The sequence below is a fragment of the Hyperolius riggenbachi genome, chromosome 10 (assembly GCF_040937935.1).
Source record: "Hyperolius riggenbachi isolate aHypRig1 chromosome 10, aHypRig1.pri, whole genome shotgun sequence".
In the NCBI taxonomy this organism is placed as follows: domain Eukaryota; kingdom Metazoa; phylum Chordata; class Amphibia; order Anura; family Hyperoliidae; genus Hyperolius; species Hyperolius riggenbachi.
In genome coordinates this window covers 1,480,399-1,498,369 of record NC_090655.1, presented here as the reverse complement: position 1 = coordinate 1,498,369, position 17,971 = coordinate 1,480,399, and the positions used below count along the sequence as shown (strand labels likewise).

Below are 17,971 nucleotides of genomic sequence, written 5' to 3'. Positions count from 1 at the left end.
AGCTCTGATGGGATGTATTGCTGGGCTCTGTAGTGCAGCTCTGATGGGATGTATTGCTGGGCTCTGTAGTGCAGCTCTGATAGGATGTACTGCTGGGCTCTGTAGCGCAGCTCTGATAGTGTGTATTGCTGGGCTCTGTAGTGCAGCTCTGATAGTATGTGTTGCTGGGCTCTGTAGTGCAGCTCTGATAGTGTGTATTGCTGGGCTCTGTAGTGCAGCTCTGATAGTGTGTATTGCTGGGCTCTGTAGTGCAGCTCTGATAGTGTGTATTGCTGGGCTCTGTAGTGCAGCTCTGATAGTGTGTATTGCTGGGCTCTGTAGTGCAGCTCTGATAGGATGTATTGCTGGGCTCTGTAGTGCAGCTCTGATTGTGTGTATTGCTGGGCTCTGTAGTGCAGCTCTGATGGGATGTATTGCTGGGCTCTGTAGTGCAGCTCTGATGGGATGTATTGCTGGGCTCTGTAGTGCAGCTCTGATAGGATGTATTGCTGGGCTCTGTAGTGCAGCTCTGATAGGATGAATTGCTGGGCTCTGTAGTGCAGCTCTGATAGGCTGTATTGCTGGGCTCTGTAGTGCAGCTCTGATAGGGTGTATTGCTGGGCTCTGTAGTGCAGCTCTGATAGGATGAATTGCTGGGCTCTGTAGTGCAGCTCTGATAGGCTGTATTGCTGGGCTCTGTAGTGCAGCTCTGATAGTGTGTATTGCTGGGCTCTGTAGTGCAGCTCTGATGGGATGTATTGCTGGGCTCTGTAGTGCAGCTCTAATAGTGTGTATTGCTGGGCTCTGTAGTGCAGCTCTGATAGGATGTATTGCTGGGCTCTGTAGTGCAGCTCTGATGGGATGTATTGCTGGGCTCTGTAGTGCAGCTCTGATAGTGTGTATTGCTGGGCTCTGTAGTGCAGCTCTGATAGGATGTATTGCTGGGCTCAGTAGTGCAGCTCTGATAGGATGTATTGCTGGGCTCTGTAGTGCAGCTCTGATAGGCTGTATTGCTGGGCTCTGTAGTGCAGCTCTGATAGTGTGTATTGCTGGGCTCTGTAGTGCAGCTCTGATGGGATGTATTGCTGGGCTCTGTAGTGCAGCTCTGATGGGATGTATTGCTGGGCTCTGTAGTGCAGCTCTGATGGGATGTATTGCTGGGCTCTGTAGTGCAGCTCTGATAGTGTGTATTGCTGGGCTCTGTAGTGCAGCTCTGATAGTGTGTATTGCTGGGCTCTGTAGTGCAGCTCTGATGGGATGTATTGCTGGGCTCTGTAGTGCAGCTCTGATAGTGTGTATTGCTGGGCTCTGTAGTGCAGCTCTGATAGTGTGTATTGCTGGGCTCTGTAGTGCAGCTCTGATAGGATGTATTGCTGGGCTCTGTAGTGCAGCTCTGATAGTGTGTATTGCTGGGCTCTGTAGTGCAGCTCTGATAGTGTGTATTGCTGGGCTCTGTAGTGCAGCTCTGATGGGATGTATTGCTGGGCTCTGTAGTGCAGCTGTGATAGGATGCATTGCTGGGCTCTGTAGTGCAGCTCTGATAGTGTGTATTGCTGGGCTCTGTAGTGCAGCTCTGATAGGATGTATTGCTGGGCTCTGTAGTGCAGCTCTGATAGTATGTATTGCTGGGCTCTGTAGTGCAGCTCTGATAGGATGTGTTGCTGGGCTCTGTAGTGCAGCTCTGATGGGATGTATTGCTGGGCTCTGTAGTGCAGCTCTGATAGGATGTATTGCTGGGCTCTGTAGTGCAGCTCTGATATGATGTATTGCTGGGCTCTGTAGTGCAGCTCTGATAGGATGAATTGCTGGGCTCAGTAGTGCAGCTCTGATAGGATGTATTGCTGGGCTCTGTAGTGCAGCTCTGATGGGATGTATTGCTGGGCTCTGTAGTGCAGCTCTGATAGTGTGTATTGCTGGGCTCTGTAGTGCAGCTCTGATAGGATGTATTGCTGGGCTCAGTAGTGCAGCTCTGATAGGATGTATTGCTGGGCTCTGTAGTGCAGCTGTGATAGGCTGTATTGCTGTGCTCTGTAGTGCATCTCTGATAGGATGTGTTGCTGGGCTCTGTAGTGCAGCTCTGATAGTGTGTATTGCTGGGCTCTGTAGTGCAGCTCTGATAGGATGTATTGCTGGGCTCTGTAGTGCAGCTCTGATAGTGTCTATTGCTGGGCTCTGTAGTGCAGCTCTGATGGGATGTATTGCTGGACTCTGTAGTGCAGCTCTGATAGTATGTGTTGCTGGGCTCTGTAGTGCAGCTCTGATAGTGTGTATTGCTGGGCTCTGTAGTGCAGCTCTGATAGGATGTGTTGCTGGGCTCTGTAGTGCAGCTCTGATAGTGTGTATTGCTGGGCTCTGTAGTGCAGCTCTGATAGTGTGTATTGCTGGGCTCTGTAGTGCAGCTCTGATAGTGTGTATTGCTGGGCTCTGTAGTGCGGCTCTGATAGGCTGTATTGCTGGGCTCTGTAGTGCAGCTCTGATAGGATGTATTGCTGGGCTCTGTAGTGCAGCTCTGATAGGATGTATTGCTGGGCTCCGTAGTGCAGCTCTGATAGTGTGTATTGCTGGGCTCTGTAGTGCAGCTCTGATAGGGTGTATTGCTGGGCTCTGTAGTGCAGCTCTGATAGGATGTATTGCTGGGCTCTGTAGTGCAGCTCTGATAGTGTCTATTGCTGGGCTCTGTAGTGCAGCTCTGATGGGATGTATTGCTGGACTCTGTAGTGCAGCTCTGATAGTATGTGTTGCTGGGCTCTGTAGTGCAGCTCTGATAGTGTGTATTGCTGGGCTCTGTAGTGCAGCTCTGATAGGATGTGTTGCTGGGCTCTGTAGTGCAGCTCTGATAGTGTGTATTGCTGGGCTCTGTAGTGCAGCTCTGATAGTGTGTATTGCTGGGCTCTGTAGTGCAGCTCTGATAGTGTGTATTGCTGGGCTCTGTAGTGCGGCTCTGATAGGCTGTATTGCTGGGCTCTGTAGTGCAGCTCTGATAGGATGTATTGCTGGGCTCTGTAGTGCAGCTCTGATAGGATGTATTGCTGGGCTCCGTAGTGCAGCTCTGATAGTGTGTATTGCTGGGCTCTGTAGTGCAGCTCTGATAGGGTGTATTGCTGGGCTCTGTAGTGCAGCTCTGATAGGATGTATTGCTGGGCTCTGTAGTGCAGCTCTGATAGGATGTACTGCTGGGCTCTGTAGTGCAGCTCTGATAGTGTGTATTGCTGGGCTCTGTAGTGCAGCTCTTATGGGATGTATTGCTGGGCTCTGTAGTGCAGCTCTGATGGGATGTATTGCTGGGCTCTGTAGTGCAGCTCTGATAGTGTGTATTGCTGGGCTCTGTAGTGCAGCTCTGATAGTGTGTATTGCTGGGCTCTGTAGTGCAGCTCTGATGGGATGTATTGCTGGGCTCTGTAGTGCAGCACTGATAGTGTGTATTGCTGGGCTCTGTAGTGCAGCTCTGATAGTGTGTATTGCTGGGCTCTGTAGTGCAGCTCTGATAGGATGTATTGCTGGGCTCTGTAGTGCAGCTCTGATAGTGTGTATTGCTGGGCTCTGTAGTGCAGCTCTGATAGTGTGTATTGCTGGGCTCTGTAGTGCAGCTCTGATGGGATGTATTGCTGGGCTCTGTAGTGCAGCTGTGATAGGATGCATTGCTGGGCTCTGTAGTGCAGCTCTGATAGTGTGTATTGCTGGGCTCTGTAGTGCAGCTCTGATAGGATGTATTGCTGGGCTCTGTAGTGCAGCTCTGATAGTATGTATTGCTGGGCTCTGTAGTGCAGCTCTGATAGGATGTGTTGCTGGGCTCTGTAGTGCAGCTCTGATGGGATGTATTGCTGGGCTCTGTAGTGCAGCTCTGATAGGATGTATTGCTGGGCTCTGTAGTGCAGCTCTGATATGATGTATTGCTGGGCTCTGTAGTGCAGCTCTGATAGGATGAATTGCTGGGCTCAGTAGTGCAGCTCTGATAGGATGTATTGCTGGGCTCTGTAGTGCAGCTCTGATGGGATGTATTGCTGGGCTCTGTAGTGCAGCTCTGATAGTGTGTATTGCTGGGCTCTGTAGTGCAGCTCTGATAGGATGTATTGCTGGGCTCAGTAGTGCAGCTCTGATAGGATGTATTGCTGGGCTCTGTAGTGCAGCTGTGATAGGCTGTATTGCTGTGCTCTGTAGTGCATCTCTGATAGGATGTGTTGCTGGGCTCTGTAGTGCAGCTCTGATAGTGTGTATTGCTGGGCTCTGTAGTGCAGCTCTGATAGGATGTATTGCTGGGCTCTGTAGTGCGGCTCTGATAGTGTCTATTGCTGGGCTCTGTAGTGCAGCTCTGATGGGATGTATTGCTGGGCTCTGTAGTGCAGCTCTGATAGGATGTATTGCTGGGCTCTGTAGTGCAGCTCTGATAGTGTGTATTGCTGGGCTCTGTAGTGCAGCTCTGATGGTATGTATTGCTGGGCTCTGTAGTGCAGCTCTGATAGTGTGTATTGCTGGGCTCTGTAGTGCAGCTCTGATAGTGTGTATTGCTGGGCTCTGTAGTGCAGCTCTGATAGTGTGTATTGCTGGGCTCTGTAGTGCAGCTCTGATGGTATGTATTGCTGGGCTCTGTAGTGCAGCTCTGATAGTGTGTATTGCTGGGCTCTGTAGTGCAGCTCTGATAGTGTGTATTGCTGGGCTCTGTAGTGCAGCTCTGATAGTGTGTATTGCTGGGCTCTGTAGTGCAGCTCTGATAGGATGTGTTGCTGGGCTCTGTAGTGCAGCTCTGATAGGATGTATTGCTGGACTCTGTAGTGCAGCTCTGATAGGATGTATTGCTGGGCTCTGTAGTGCAGCTATGATAGTGTGTATTGCTGGACTCTGTAGTGCAGCTCTGATAGGCTGTATTGCTGGGCTCTGTAGTGCAGCTCTGATAGGATGTATTGCTGGGCTCTGTAGTGCAGCTCTGATAGTGTGTATTGCTGGGCTCTGTAGTGCAGCTCTGATAGGATGTATTGCTGGGCTCTGTAGTGCAGCTCTGATAGGATGTATTGCTGGGCTCTGTAGTGCAGCTCTGATAGTGTGTATTGCTGGGCTCTGTAGTGCAGCTCTGATAGGATGTATTGCTGGGCTCTGTAGTGCAGCTCTGATAGGATGTATTGCTGGGCTTTGTAGTGCAGCTCTGATAGGATGTATTGCTGGGCTCTGTAGTGCAGCTCTGATGGGATGTATTGCTGGGCTCTGTAGTGCAGCTCTGATGGGATGTATTGCTGGGCTCTGTAGTGCAGCTCTGATAGGATGTACTGCTGGGCTCTGTAGCGCAGCTCTGATAGTGTGTATTGCTGGGCTCTGTAGTGCAGCTCTGATAGTATGTGTTGCTGGGCTCTGTAGTGCAGCTCTGATAGTGTGTATTGCTGGGCTCTGTAGTGCAGCTCTGATAGTGTGTATTGCTGGGCTCTGTAGTGCAGCTCTGATAGTGTGTATTGCTGGGCTCTGTAGTGCAGCTCTGATAGTGTGTATTGCTGGGCTCTGTAGTGCAGCTCTGATAGTGTGTATTGCTGGGCTCTGTAGTGCAGCTCTGATAGGATGTATTGCTGGGCTCTGTAGTGCAGCTCTGATTGTGTGTATTGCTGGGCTCTGTAGTGCAGCTCTGATGGGATGTATTGCTGGGCTCTGTAGTGCAGCTCTGATGGGATGTATTGCTGGGCTCTGTAGTGCAGCTCTGATAGGATGTATTGCTGGGCTCTGTAGTGCAGCTCTGATAGGATGAATTGCTGGGCTCTGTAGTGCAGCTCTGATAGGCTGTATTGCTGGGCTCTGTAGTGCAGCTCTGATAGGGTGTATTGCTGGGCTCTGTAGTGCAGCTCTGATAGGATGAATTGCTGGGCTCTGTAGTGCAGCTCTGATAGGCTGTATTGCTGGGCTCTGTAGTGCAGCTCTGATAGTGTGTATTGCTGGGCTCTGTAGTGCAGCTCTGATGGGATGTATTGCTGGGCTCTGTAGTGCAGCTCTAATAGTGTGTATTGCTGGGCTCTGTAGTGCAGCTCTGATAGGATGTATTGCTGGGCTCTGTAGTGCAGCTCTGATGGGATGTATTGCTGGGCTCTGTAGTGCAGCTCTGATAGTGTGTATTGCTGGGCTCTGTAGTGCAGCTCTGATAGGATGTATTGCTGGGCTCAGTAGTGCAGCTCTGATAGGATGTATTGCTGGGCTCTGTAGTGCAGCTCTGATAGGCTGTATTGCTGGGCTCTGTAGTGCAGCTCTGATAGTGTGTATTGCTGGGCTCTGTAGTGCAGCTCTGATGGGATGTATTGCTGGGCTCTGTAGTGCAGCTCTGATGGGATGTATTGCTGGGCTCTGTAGTGCAGCTCTGATGGGATGTATTGCTGGGCTCTGTAGTGCAGCTCTGATAGTGTGTATTGCTGGGCTCTGTAGTGCAGCTCTGATAGTGTGTATTGCTGGGCTCTGTAGTGCAGCTCTGATGGGATGTATTGCTGGGCTCTGTAGTGCAGCTCTGATAGTGTGTATTGCTGGGCTCTGTAGTGCAGCTCTGATAGTGTGTATTGCTGGGCTCTGTAGTGCAGCTCTGATAGGATGTATTGCTGGGCTCTGTAGTGCAGCTCTGATAGTGTGTATTGCTGGGCTCTGTAGTGCAGCTCTGATAGTGTGTATTGCTGGGCTCTGTAGTGCAGCTCTGATGGGATGTATTGCTGGGCTCTGTAGTGCAGCTGTGATAGGATGCATTGCTGGGCTCTGTAGTGCAGCTCTGATAGTGTGTATTGCTGGGCTCTGTAGTGCAGCTCTGATAGGATGTATTGCTGGGCTCTGTAGTGCAGCTCTGATAGTATGTATTGCTGGGCTCTGTAGTGCAGCTCTGATAGGATGTGTTGCTGGGCTCTGTAGTGCAGCTCTGATGGGATGTATTGCTGGGCTCTGTAGTGCAGCTCTGATAGGATGTATTGCTGGGCTCTGTAGTGCAGCTCTGATATGATGTATTGCTGGGCTCTGTAGTGCAGCTCTGATAGGATGCTGGGCTCAGTAGTGCAGCTCTGATAGGATGTATTGCTGGGCTCTGTAGTGCAGCTCTGATGGGATGTATTGCTGGGCTCTGTAGTGCAGCTCTGATAGTGTGTATTGCTGGGCTCTGTAGTGCAGCTCTGATAGGATGTATTGCTGGGCTCAGTAGTGCAGCTCTGATAGGATGTATTGCTGGGCTCTGTAGTGCAGCTGTGATAGGCTGTATTGCTGTGCTCTGTAGTGCATCTCTGATAGGATGTGTTGCTGGGCTCTGTAGTGCAGCTCTGATAGTGTGTATTGCTGGGCTCTGTAGTGCAGCTCTGATAGGATGTATTGCTGGGCTCTGTAGTGCAGCTCTGATAGTGTCTATTGCTGGGCTCTGTAGTGCAGCTCTGATGGGATGTATTGCTGGACTCTGTAGTGCAGCTCTGATAGTATGTGTTGCTGGGCTCTGTAGTGCAGCTCTGATAGTGTGTATTGCTGGGCTCTGTAGTGCAGCTCTGATAGGATGTGTTGCTGGGCTCTGTAGTGCAGCTCTGATAGTGTGTATTGCTGGGCTCTGTAGTGCAGCTCTGATAGTGTGTATTGCTGGGCTCTGTAGTGCAGCTCTGATAGTGTGTATTGCTGGGCTCTGTAGTGCGGCTCTGATAGGCTGTATTGCTGGGCTCTGTAGTGCAGCTCTGATAGGATGTATTGCTGGGCTCTGTAGTGCAGCTCTGATAGGATGTATTGCTGGGCTCCGTAGTGCAGCTCTGATAGTGTGTATTGCTGGGCTCTGTAGTGCAGCTCTGATAGGGTGTATTGCTGGGCTCTGTAGTGCAGCTCTGATAGGATGTATTGCTGGGCTCTGTAGTGCAGCTCTGATAGTGTCTATTGCTGGGCTCTGTAGTGCAGCTCTGATGGGATGTATTGCTGGACTCTGTAGTGCAGCTCTGATAGTATGTGTTGCTGGGCTCTGTAGTGCAGCTCTGATAGTGTGTATTGCTGGGCTCTGTAGTGCAGCTCTGATAGGATGTGTTGCTGGGCTCTGTAGTGCAGCTCTGATAGTGTGTATTGCTGGGCTCTGTAGTGCAGCTCTGATAGTGTGTATTGCTGGGCTCTGTAGTGCAGCTCTGATAGTGTGTATTGCTGGGCTCTGTAGTGCGGCTCTGATAGGCTGTATTGCTGGGCTCTGTAGTGCAGCTCTGATAGGATGTATTGCTGGGCTCTGTAGTGCAGCTCTGATAGGATGTATTGCTGGGCTCCGTAGTGCAGCTCTGATAGTGTGTATTGCTGGGCTCTGTAGTGCAGCTCTGATAGGGTGTATTGCTGGGCTCTGTAGTGCAGCTCTGATAGGATGTATTGCTGGGCTCTGTAGTGCAGCTCTGATAGGATGTACTGCTGGGCTCTGTAGTGCAGCTCTGATAGTGTGTATTGCTGGGCTCTGTAGTGCAGCTCTTATGGGATGTATTGCTGGGCTCTGTAGTGCAGCTCTGATGGGATGTATTGCTGGGCTCTGTAGTGCAGCTCTGATAGTGTGTATTGCTGGGCTCTGTAGTGCAGCTCTGATAGTGTGTATTGCTGGGCTCTGTAGTGCAGCTCTGATGGGATGTATTGCTGGGCTCTGTAGTGCAGCACTGATAGTGTGTATTGCTGGGCTCTGTAGTGCAGCTCTGATAGTGTGTATTGCTGGGCTCTGTAGTGCAGCTCTGATAGGATGTATTGCTGGGCTCTGTAGTGCAGCTCTGATAGTGTGTATTGCTGGGCTCTGTAGTGCAGCTCTGATAGTGTGTATTGCTGGGCTCTGTAGTGCAGCTCTGATGGGATGTATTGCTGGGCTCTGTAGTGCAGCTGTGATAGGATGCATTGCTGGGCTCTGTAGTGCAGCTCTGATAGTGTGTATTGCTGGGCTCTGTAGTGCAGCTCTGATAGGATGTATTGCTGGGCTCTGTAGTGCAGCTCTGATAGTATGTATTGCTGGGCTCTGTAGTGCAGCTCTGATAGGATGTGTTGCTGGGCTCTGTAGTGCAGCTCTGATGGGATGTATTGCTGGGCTCTGTAGTGCAGCTCTGATAGGATGTATTGCTGGGCTCTGTAGTGCAGCTCTGATATGATGTATTGCTGGGCTCTGTAGTGCAGCTCTGATAGGATGAATTGCTGGGCTCAGTAGTGCAGCTCTGATAGGATGTATTGCTGGGCTCTGTAGTGCAGCTCTGATGGGATGTATTGCTGGGCTCTGTAGTGCAGCTCTGATAGTGTGTATTGCTGGGCTCTGTAGTGCAGCTCTGATAGGATGTATTGCTGGGCTCAGTAGTGCAGCTCTGATAGGATGTATTGCTGGGCTCTGTAGTGCAGCTGTGATAGGCTGTATTGCTGTGCTCTGTAGTGCATCTCTGATAGGATGTGTTGCTGGGCTCTGTAGTGCAGCTCTGATAGTGTGTATTGCTGGGCTCTGTAGTGCAGCTCTGATAGGATGTATTGCTGGGCTCTGTAGTGCGGCTCTGATAGTGTCTATTGCTGGGCTCTGTAGTGCAGCTCTGATGGGATGTATTGCTGGGCTCTGTAGTGCAGCTCTGATAGGATGTATTGCTGGGCTCTGTAGTGCAGCTCTGATAGTGTGTATTGCTGGGCTCTGTAGTGCAGCTCTGATGGTATGTATTGCTGGGCTCTGTAGTGCAGCTCTGATAGTGTGTATTGCTGGGCTCTGTAGTGCAGCTCTGATAGTGTGTATTGCTGGGCTCTGTAGTGCAGCTCTGATAGTGTGTATTGCTGGGCTCTGTAGTGCAGCTCTGATGGTATGTATTGCTGGGCTCTGTAGTGCAGCTCTGATAGTGTGTATTGCTGGGCTCTGTAGTGCAGCTCTGATAGTGTGTATTGCTGGGCTCTGTAGTGCAGCTCTGATAGTGTGTATTGCTGGGCTCTGTAGTGCAGCTCTGATAGGATGTGTTGCTGGGCTCTGTAGTGCAGCTCTGATAGGATGTATTGCTGGACTCTGTAGTGCAGCTCTGATAGGATGTATTGCTGGGCTCTGTAGTGCAGCTATGATAGTGTGTATTGCTGGACTCTGTAGTGCAGCTCTGATAGGCTGTATTGCTGGGCTCTGTAGTGCAGCTCTGATAGGATGTATTGCTGGGCTCTGTAGTGCAGCTCTGATAGTGTGTATTGCTGGGCTCTGTAGTGCAGCTCTGATAGGATGTATTGCTGGGCTCTGTAGTGCAGCTCTGATAGGATGTATTGCTGGGCTCTGTAGTGCAGCTCTGATAGTGTGTATTGCTGGGCTCTGTAGTGCAGCTCTGATAGGATGTATTGCTGGGCTCTGTAGTGCAGCTCTGATAGGATGTATTGCTGGGCTTTGTAGTGCAGCTCTGATAGGATGTATTGCTGGGCTCTGTAGTGCAGCTCTGATAGGATGTATTGCTGGGCTCTGTAGTGCAGCTCTGATAGGATGTATTGCTGGGCTCTGTAGTGCAGCTCTGATAGGATGTATTGCTGGGCTCTGTAGTGCAGCTCTGATAGGATGTATTGCTGGGCTCTGTAGTGCAGCTCTGATAGTGTGTATTGCTGGGCTCTGTAGTGCAGCTCTGATGGGATGTATTGCTGGGCTCTGTAGTGCAGCTCTGATAGGATGTATTGCTGGGCTCTGTAGTGCAGCTCTGATAGTGTGTATTGCTGGACTCTGTAGTGCAGCTCTGATAGTGTGTATTGCTGGGCTCTGTAGTGCAGCTCTGATAGGATGTATTGCTGGGCTCTGTAGTGCAGCTCTGATAGGATGTATTGCTGGGCTCTGTAGTGCAGCTCTGATAGGATGTATTGCTGGGCTCTGTAGTGCAGCTCTGATAGGATGTATTGCTGGGCTCTGTAGTGCAGCTCTGATAGGATGTATTGCTGGGCTCTGTAGTGCAGCTCTGATAGGATGTATTGCTGGGCTCTGTAGTGCAGCTCTGATAGTGTGTATTGCTGGGCTCTGTAGTGCAGCTCTGATAGGATGTATTGCTGGGCTCTGTAGTGCAGCTCTGATAGGATGTATTGCTGGGCTCTGTAGTGCAGCTCTGATAGTGTGTATTGCTGGACTCTGTAGTGCAGCTCTGATAGTGTGTATTGCTGGGCTCTGTAGTGCAGCTCTGATAGGATGTGTTGCTGGGCTCTGTAGTGCAGCTCTGATAGGATGTATTGCTGGGCTCTGTAGTGCAGCTCTGATAGGATGTATTGCTGGGCTCTGTAGTGCAGCTCTGATAGTGTGTATTGCTGGGCTCTGTAGTGCAGCTCTGATAGTGTGTATTGCTGGGCTCTGTAGTGCAGCTCTGATAGGATGTATTGCTGGGCTCTGTAGTGCAGCTCTGATAGGATGTGTTGCTGGGCTCTGTAGTGCAGCTCTGATAGGGTGTATTGCTGGGCTCTGTAGTGCAGCTCTGATAGGATGTATTGCTGGGCTCTGTAGTGCAGCTCTGATAGGATGTATTGCTGGGCTCTGTAGTGCAGCTCTGATAGTGTGTATTGCTGGGCTCTGTAGTGCAGCTCTGATAGTGTGTATTGCTGGGCTCTGTAGTGCAGCTCTGATAGGATGTATTGCTGGGCTCTGTAGTGCAGCTCTGATAGTGTGTATTGCTGGGCTCTGTAGTGCAGCTCTGATAGGATGTATTGCTGGGCTCTGTAGTGCAGCTCTGATAGTGTGTATTGCTGAGCTCTGTAGTGCAGCTCTGATAGGATGTATTGCTGGGCTCTGTAGTGCAGTTCTGATAGGATGTATTGCTGGGCTCTGTAGTGCAGCTCTGATAGGATGTATTGCTGGGCTCTGTAGTGCAGCTCTGATAGGATGTATTGCTGGGCTCTGTAGTGCAGCTCTGATAGGATGTATTGTTGGGCTCTGTAGTGCAGCTCTGATAGTGTGTATTGCTGGGCTCTGTAGTGCAGCTCTGATAGTGTGTATTGCTGGGCTCTGTAGTGCAGCTCTGATAGGATGTATTGTTGGGCTCTGTAGTGCAGCTCTGATAGTGTGTATTGCTGGGCTCTGTAGTGCAGCTATGATAGTGTGTATTGCTGGGCTCTGTAGTGCAGCTCTGATAGGATGTATTGCTGGGCTCTGTAGTGCAGCTCTGATGGGATGTATTGCTGGGCTCTGTAGTGCAGCTCTGATACGATGTATTGCTGGGCTCTGTAGTGCAGCTCTGATATGTATTGCTGGGCTCTGTAGTGCAGCTCTGATATATATTTCTGGACTCTGTAGTGCAGCTCTGATAGGATGTATTGCTGGGCTCTGTAGTGCAGCTCTGATAGGCTGTATTGCTGGGCTCTGTAGTGCAGCTCTGATAGTGTGTATTGCTGGGCTCTGTAGTGCAGCTATGATAGTGTGTATTGCTGGGCTCTGTAGTGCAGCTCTGATAGGATGTATTGCTGGGATCTGTAGTGCAGCTCTGATAGGATGTATTGCTGGGCTCTGTAGTGCAGCTCTGATAGTGTGTATTGCTAGGCTCTGTAGTGCAGCTCTGATAGGATGTATTGCTGGGCTCTGTAGTGCAGCTCTGATAGTGTGTATTGCTGGGCTCTGTAGTGCAGCTATGATAGTGTGTATGGCTGGGCTCTGTAGTGCAGCTCTGATAGGATGTATTGCTGGGCTCTGTAGTGCAGCTCTGATAGGATGTATTGCTGGGCTCTGTAGTGCAGCTCTGATAGGATGTATTGCTGGGCTCTGTAGTGCAGCTCTGATAGGATGTATTGCTGGGCTCTGTAGTGCAGCTCTGATAGGATGTATTGCTGGGCTCTGTAGTGCAGCTCTGATGGGATGTATTGCTGGGCTCTGTAGTGCAGCTCTGATAGTGTGTATTGCTGGGCTCTGTAGTGCAGCTCTGATAGTGTGTATTGCTGGGCTCTGTAGTGCAGCTCTGATAGTGTGTATTGCTGGGCTCTGTAGTGCAGCTCTGATAGTGTGTATTGCTGGGCTCTGTAGTGCAGCTATGATAGTGTGTATTGCTGGGCTCTGTAGTGCAGCTCTGATAGGATGTATTGCTGGGCTCTGTAGTGCAGCTCTGATAGTGTGTATTGCTGGGCTCTGTAGTGCTGCTCTGATAGGATGTATTGCTGGGCTCTGTAGTGCAGCTCTGATAGGATGTATTGCTGGGCTCTGTAGTGCAGCTCTGATAGGATGTATTGCTGGGCTCTGTAGTGCAGCTCTGATAGGATGTATTGCTGGGCTCTGTAGTGCAGCTCTGATGGGATGTATTGCTGTGCTCTGTAGTGCAGCTCTGATAGTGTGTATTGCTGGGCTCTGTAGTGCAGCTCTGATAGGATGTATTGCTGGGCTCTGTAGTGCAGCTCTGATGGGATGTATTGCTGGGCTCTGTAGTGCAGCTCTGATAGGCTGTATTGCTGGGCTCTGTAGTGCAGCTCTGATAGTGTGTATTGCTGGGCTCTGTAGTGCAGCTCTGATAGGATGTATTGCTGGGCTCTGTAGTGCAGCTCTGATGGGATGTATTGCTGGGCTCTGTAGTGCAGCTCTGATAGGATGTATTGCTGGGCTCTGTAGTGCAGCTCTGATAGTGTGTATTGCTGGGCTCTGTAGTGCAGCTCTGATAGGATGTATTGCTGGGCTCTGTAGTGCAGCTCTGATAGGATGTATTGCTGGGCTCTGTAGTGCAGCTCTGATAGGATGCATTGCTGGGCTCTGTAGTGCAGCTCTGATGGGATGTATTGCTGGGCTCTGTAGTGCAGCTCTGATGGGATGTATTGCTGGGCTCTGTAGTGCAGCTCTGATGGTATGTATTGCTGGGCTCTGTAGTGCAGCTATGATAGGGTGTATTGCTGGGCTCTGTAGTGCAGCTCTGATAGTATGTATTGCTGGGCTCTGTAGTGCAGCTATGATAGGATGTATTGCTGGGCTCTGTAGTGCAGCTCTGATGGTATGTATTGCTGGGCTCTGTAGTGCAGCTATGATAGTGTGTATTGCTGGGCTCTGTAGTGCAGCTCTGATAGTGTGTATTGCTGGGCTCTGTAGTGCAGCTATGATAGGATGTATTGCTGGGCTCTGTAGTGCAGCTCTGATAGGATGTATTGCTGGGCTCTGTATTGCAGCTCTGATAGTGTGTATTGCTGGGCTCTGTAGTGCAGCTCTGATAGTGTGTATTGCTGGGCTCTGTAGTGCAGCTCTGATAGTGTGTATTGCTGGGCTCTGTAGTGCAGCTCTGATAGTGTGTATTGCTGGGCTCAGTAGTCCTCTGGACAGGACTGAGTTTGGAATTACTGGTAATATTTGATGTACAGACAGCGGGCATTACAGCAACTACCCTGCTGGCCACAGCTGAGCTGCATGTTCTGTGGTGTGGAGAAGGGGAGAGGAGTGGCAGGAGGCTGACCCACCCAGAGCACTGCCTTCTCCTCCTCCCGCCCCTGAGAAACCAACATGCTCCGCCCCTCCCCATAGCAGCAGGCATGTGCACACGGCTCTCGCACTAACCTCTGAGTCTATTTAGCGTTTTTCAGAATGAAGATTTGCATGCAATTTGTGCTAATGAAAGACAATGGGCCTGTTTCCATTAAATTATCAAATTATCCTTTGTTTTGCTGTGATTAGCTGCTGATGCCTGGTTTACACTGGCACGAGTCAGTCTTCCATCCGTGACGCTCCCCTCCATTAGAGCGCGGGCAATGCGAGGCGTCCATCGTTCCATAAAAATCGCAGCATCCCCAAACGTGCCACCCGTTAGGATCCAGTCTGTGTGTGAACCCGGCCGAGCACTTTGCATTTCACTTGAGGCATCGTTGAAACATTATGCGGGATTTGGACGTGAATTAGTGTGGCGTGCAAACACTCGCAAACAATCTGCGAAAGGAGGAAGTTGTCCTGTATGCTGGCTGCTTGCGGAAATGCTCAGAACATTCACTTGCAAAAATATCTGGAGTGCAAATTAGGCCTAGACTTTAAAAAGAACCCAAGGAGACATAAAATTAAAAGAAAAATAGATAGGTACTTACCTTAGAAGAAGCCTCTGCAGGATCCCCACGTTCTCCAGAACGCTGCCCGGGCCTTCTTATAGTACACGCTAGGCCTGAACGATTCTAGGAAAAAATTGAATTGAGCAATTTCTGTCTGAAATTGCGATTTCGATTCGATACACGATTTCCTTCAAATCAAGCTTTGTTCCCCCTCTTTGCCTGTTTGTTCCCCCCTTGGTCTCTTTATGCCTCCTCTGGGTCTTTCTCTTGCCCCCTCTGTCTCTGTGCCCGTTGTTTCTCTCTGTCTCTCTCTGTGTCTCCTGTCTCTCTCCCTCTGTGCCTCCTCTGTCCCCCAAGCTGCATCAGTTCTGGACATAGCTTCCAGTACGAGTCCAGCGATGCCCGTCTATCCACTTCGCCTCCTGCAGGCTCTAATGCACGGAATAATTCCTGTCTGTCATGTGACATACAGGAACCCGGAGTTCTGCCAAGCACAAGAGCCGGCAGACGGCGATAGAGGTCGGAAACTCGTTTCGACTCGTGCGGAAGGTATGTCCAACGATGCGGGCCGCACGCGCCAAGACTTTGGGGAAGTTTGAAGCCACTTCTTCAAACTTCCCCCATGTGGAAAGACAGGATCACGATAAATGTCGATTTGACGATTCAGAAATTGTGATCTTGGTGATTTCGATTTAAATTCGATTTATCTTTCAGGCCTAGTGCACGTCATACAGCACCGCACCTGTGCACCAAACCGGAGCTTCTCGCCGTATAGGCGTGGCGTTAGGGGCAGGCATGGTTTTATTTGCGCAGTCTGGCTGCACAGGAGAGCGTCCGAGCAAACCTATTATACAATCCCATGTATGGGGGTCCGCTCACAGCAAGGCTGGGGGTACAGGGGGGCGTGGGAAGCTTCTGCAGGATCTACAGACTTTCCGGTTGTCAATGCTGCTAAATGTGTTGAAGTGATGCTGATTTATACTGCTTGATAGTCAAGCAATGAAATGCAGCCGCTGCCTTTCCATAACGCTAGCATTATCTGTGTCTCGCTGCCCGCCCCACGTTCTGCATGGAATGATTGCCGCGGTGTGACTTGTATTATTAACGCTGGTGTAATTGTGTTACAGACCTACTCCGATGTACCCGCCCACATACCTGGAGCCGGGGATCGGGTAAGTACTCTCTCTACTCTATTTGTTGGGATATAGTTTATTACTACTGGAAAATGTCCCATCATGCAAAGCGTGGCGGCCAATCTGCTCACGGACTAATTATCGCGCCATGTGGTGGTCTGTTGGTTTACATTGCAGGTGCAGCCGTGAGCGCTGTCATTTGTCTGTCTGCTTGACGTAATGTGTATACCGATTAGCAGCACAAGGAATATTATGTTTTTATTACTAGGTTAGTGTTAGGCCTTCCCCAAGGGGGGTCAGTCATTGCCTTGGCAAAGTCTATTAGGTAATAATCTGTGCACACATTATTTACTGAAGCTAACACCCCCTTTGCCTGTAGTGAGTGCTAGGTGTGTAATATTGTCCAGTTACTGGAGCTCTGCACATCCATGCAAATTGATCATTCAGGTATTACTTCTGTTTGAAAGTTTGGAGTTTGGGATATCGGGTATGGTTGGAGTTTGGGATATGGAATCCCTGGTGTTTCTGATCGTTCTCGCAAAATGTGGTGCTCACCAGGTCGTGGCACTGGGGGAACTGATCTCCCTGCCCGTGGCACTGGGGGAACTGATCTCCCTGCCCGTGGCACTGGGGGAACTGATCTCCCTGCCCGTGGCACTGGGGGAACTGATCTCCCTGCCCGTGGCACTGGGGGAACTGATCTCCCTGCCCGTGGCACTGGGGGAACTGATCTCCCTGCCCGTGGCACTGGGGGAACTGATCTCCCTGCCCGTGGCACTGGGGGAACTGATCTCCCTGCCCGTGGCACTGGGGGGGGAACTGATCTTCCGGCCCGTGGCACTGGGGGGGAACTGATCTCCCGGCCCATTGCACTGGGGGGGGGATGGGACTGATCTCCCGTCCCGTGGCACTGCTGGGAACTGATCTCCCGGCCCGTGGCACTGGGGGGAACTGATCTCCCGGCCCGTGGCACTGGGGGGGAGCAGTTTCCTTGCTGCGCTGCATGAATGCTTGAAGGAAGACAGCGGTTCAGAGCACTGTAAATATGAAGTGATTTACGTGGTGATATAAGTGTGGGGGGGGGGGGGGGGGGATTCTTCAGAGCAGCATGTGGATGCCAGATGGGGGTCCCCGTCTGGAGTCACTTTAGCTGCTGCGTATTGTCATTGCATGCTTATTTTAGTAGCTGCATCTGATGAGAGATTAACTCGTACAGACACGAGGCGGGCACTAGAGGGGTGTGGCCCAGTCACTCATAAATCATTTATAATGATGAGCGCTAGAGGGGTGTGGCCTAAATGTAATATCTTTATTTGCCGCTCCCTGAAGCAGGGTTTTTGCTCCCCCTTCAGGAGGTTCGGAGCCCCGATATGCTGGGGACTGTCGCTGCTCTTCCATTCTGCTGATTTCTCTCCATAATGAGCCCCAATGTCCCTCCTATACATAAAATGCTTGTTGTTGCTTGTTGGGTCTGTGAGGAGATTGTTCAGTTATGTGATTTATTTTATTTATCCGGCAGGAGACACACGCCGTACGGGAACCAGACAGACTACAGAATATTCGAGCTGAATAAACGTCTGCAGAACTGGACAGAGGTACTATGATCATTACACTGTACACACATGAGATCTGCAGCCAATCTCCCAATCGTTCCCACCGCTAGTTTCCTGAATCTGACAGACTTTCAACAAACCCCTATGAGCAAGGACTTGCTAATAACTGCAGCTTGCATGCAAATATCATGCAGATTAGGACTGTGCCAGTCATTTTCACTGTTTGCATTAAATCTGCATAGAATCTAGAATCATTTTTTTAATCTCATTGCCCATTTCTGGTCATAGCCAAATACGCAAAATCAAATGAGGAATCCCGAACACAATCTTACTGATGTCATTTATATGGATGATCTCCAAAACTGCTGTTAAGTTCAGGAGTCCCGCTCCTAATTTACAGCTTTGCTTTGAAGTGAGATTTGGTTGGCG

At 50.4% G+C, this 17,971-nt stretch overlaps 1 protein-coding gene across 2 annotated transcripts in view; it reads left to right on the top strand.

The window, feature by feature from the left end:
- Positions 1–17,971, top strand: part of LDB1 (LIM domain binding 1) — a 173,713-nt gene that overhangs the window by 128,632 nt on the left and 27,110 nt on the right. For both annotated transcript variants that reach the window (XM_068256225.1, XM_068256224.1), the window contains exons 3-4: positions 15,984–16,028; positions 17,509–17,584. In XM_068256225.1, the coding sequence (XP_068112326.1) occupies positions 15,984–16,028; positions 17,509–17,584 (121 nt within the window). The remainder of the gene's footprint in view (positions 1–15,983; positions 16,029–17,508; positions 17,585–17,971) is intronic.